Source organism: Pinus tabuliformis, chromosome 5_1, assembly GCF_031772625.1.
Source record: "Pinus tabuliformis cultivar Carrire ecotype Pingquan chromosome 5_1, CPIR1, whole genome shotgun sequence".
Classification (NCBI taxonomy): Eukaryota; Viridiplantae; Streptophyta; class Pinopsida; order Pinales; family Pinaceae; genus Pinus; species Pinus tabuliformis.
Genome location: NC_142305.1, coordinates 337,429,354 through 337,431,418, shown reverse-complemented (window position 1 = coordinate 337,431,418; position 2,065 = coordinate 337,429,354). Strand labels below are relative to the sequence as shown.

Below are 2,065 nucleotides of genomic sequence, written 5' to 3'. Positions count from 1 at the left end.
ATTCATACACTATGTCAATGAGACCATAGAATGAACTCTGAAATATCAACACATTATATAATAATATGAAATACAAAATGAGGTCACTCAATCAGATCCCGATTATTAATATACTTTATAAAATATGAAATTCCAAAATGCATAGATATGAATAAAATAAGATGGCAACATTCTCCATTTTTCAATCCAAATGTTAATTGATTGTATTTTTACAAGAATTTAGTAAATTATCAAAACAGATAATGGTTTTATATTCTAATTCTACTATACTTTCATAGGATTTGAACTTTTCAGTGTATATATTTTGTAGTTGACATAATATGATATATTTATATTTTTTTTGAATTCAATTTTCAACATTTGAAGCAATCATATATATATATATATATTGTAGTTGACATAATCTCAAATATTTAGAGTTTTCTTGTGAATTCGTATTTCAACATTTGAAGCAATCATAAAGGTTTTTTTAGAAAGAATGGAATAAGCATTTTAAAAGTCCAAAAAACAACCTAAATGAAGTTTGTATATGAAGATCCACATTTCCTAGAGTTAAGGCTTTGAATCTCTCACACATATATTGATGGCTTAGATGCCCTTAGGTCATGGTTTCTTAAACCAAAAATTAAACATGCATTTATTATCTAAAAACTTAAAACAAATTTTAGACTTAGTAATTTATTAAATCTAAATAGTTGAAATTAACATTTATATCAATTCATTTACAATATAAATAATTAGAATACATAAACAATTCGAAATTACATTTACATTTATTGATTTAAAAAATAAATAACGAACATACTTAAACAATATCTAAATTATAATATTTATTATTAGTATGTGAGAAGTTTTAAATATTTAAGAAATATTTAGTTTAATCCCCATGTCTTGTCGATCTTGCTAGCTTGGACAAGAGGATTGGTCTTGGCCAGAGCTTCGCGTCCCTGTGTCTTGTAGTCGAATGAGCAACCGTGTGCTTCCGGATATCGGTGGACACCGCAATATGTGCTTCCGCAACGACACTTAAAACCTGTTAATCCAACGCGCTTTCTGCAACTACAGCATCGCGCAGGTTTAGACTCCGCAGTGTCAGGTTTAGACTCCAGAGCGTCAGTTTGTCCACCAGGTGTTTCCACCTTGCTGGTCTCAGCATTTAACGTTGGCGCTGTGTTACCTTTAACTTTTAGAAGATTGCCTTTGTAACACTTTGAACACATGTTTTCCGTTACCGAGGATCCGAAAAATCCACACCCTTTAATGCACAGCTGATGCTCTGATTGATCATGGCCATCTTCAGAATTCATCTTTTTACTCAATTCCTCAACTTTCCTGTTATGTCTAATCGGACTCTACAAACGCTCCACTTATTTTAATGGTTTATACGATACGAAGAATGTAGGTACACTTTGAACTCAATTAATGCCAATATATATATCTGACGCTACGGAACATCGAAGCAAGCACGACGGTTGAGATTTAACTCAACTATCTGACTTTATTCAAAGAGCAGGTGATTAACACCTTAAAATTTTGGAATTTATTCATGGAAAAGTATGACTATCTTATAAATGCAACGAATAAGTTCCATTCTTTAACGAAACCGATACAGCTTATAGTTTCGGAAATTGTTCATTGAAAAAGTATAACTATCTTATTATGTAACGGATGGTTTTTATGGAGAATAATTTCGGATTTTGTTCCATTGTTTAACGAGAATAATACAAAAATGTGCAAACAGTGTGTTACAAATTGAAAAAAAAAAACCGGCAGCTCTCAAGCAATGCTGATGTAGAGCAAGCCCTACTGAGATTTTCGAATCATATTCGCAAATGATGTTCATTTTATAGGCCGTGGAACATTACGAATTCTCCTAATTAAAATGTAAATGTTTAAGTTTACTCAGAATGTACATTATATATTTATATATATATATATATATATATATATATATATAATTTTATTTTAAGGAATTGAAATAATATATATTAAAGAGTTAAAAAAATAGTTAGTATATACAGTTTAAATTAAATGACTTGTAAATGTTTCTGGGAATTAATTTATT

General features: G+C 29.7%; 1 protein-coding gene across 1 annotated transcript; it reads right to left on the bottom strand.

The window, feature by feature from the left end:
- Positions 1 to 872: 872 nt before the first annotated feature.
- Positions 873 to 1,307, bottom strand: LOC149164805 (zinc finger A20 and AN1 domain-containing stress-associated protein 1-like). Its single transcript, XM_089429612.1, has one exon. It carries the CDS (start codon positions 1,305 to 1,307, stop codon positions 873 to 875), a length of 435 nt encoding a protein of 144 aa, XP_089285738.1.
- Positions 1,308 to 2,065: the final 758 nt, after the last annotated feature.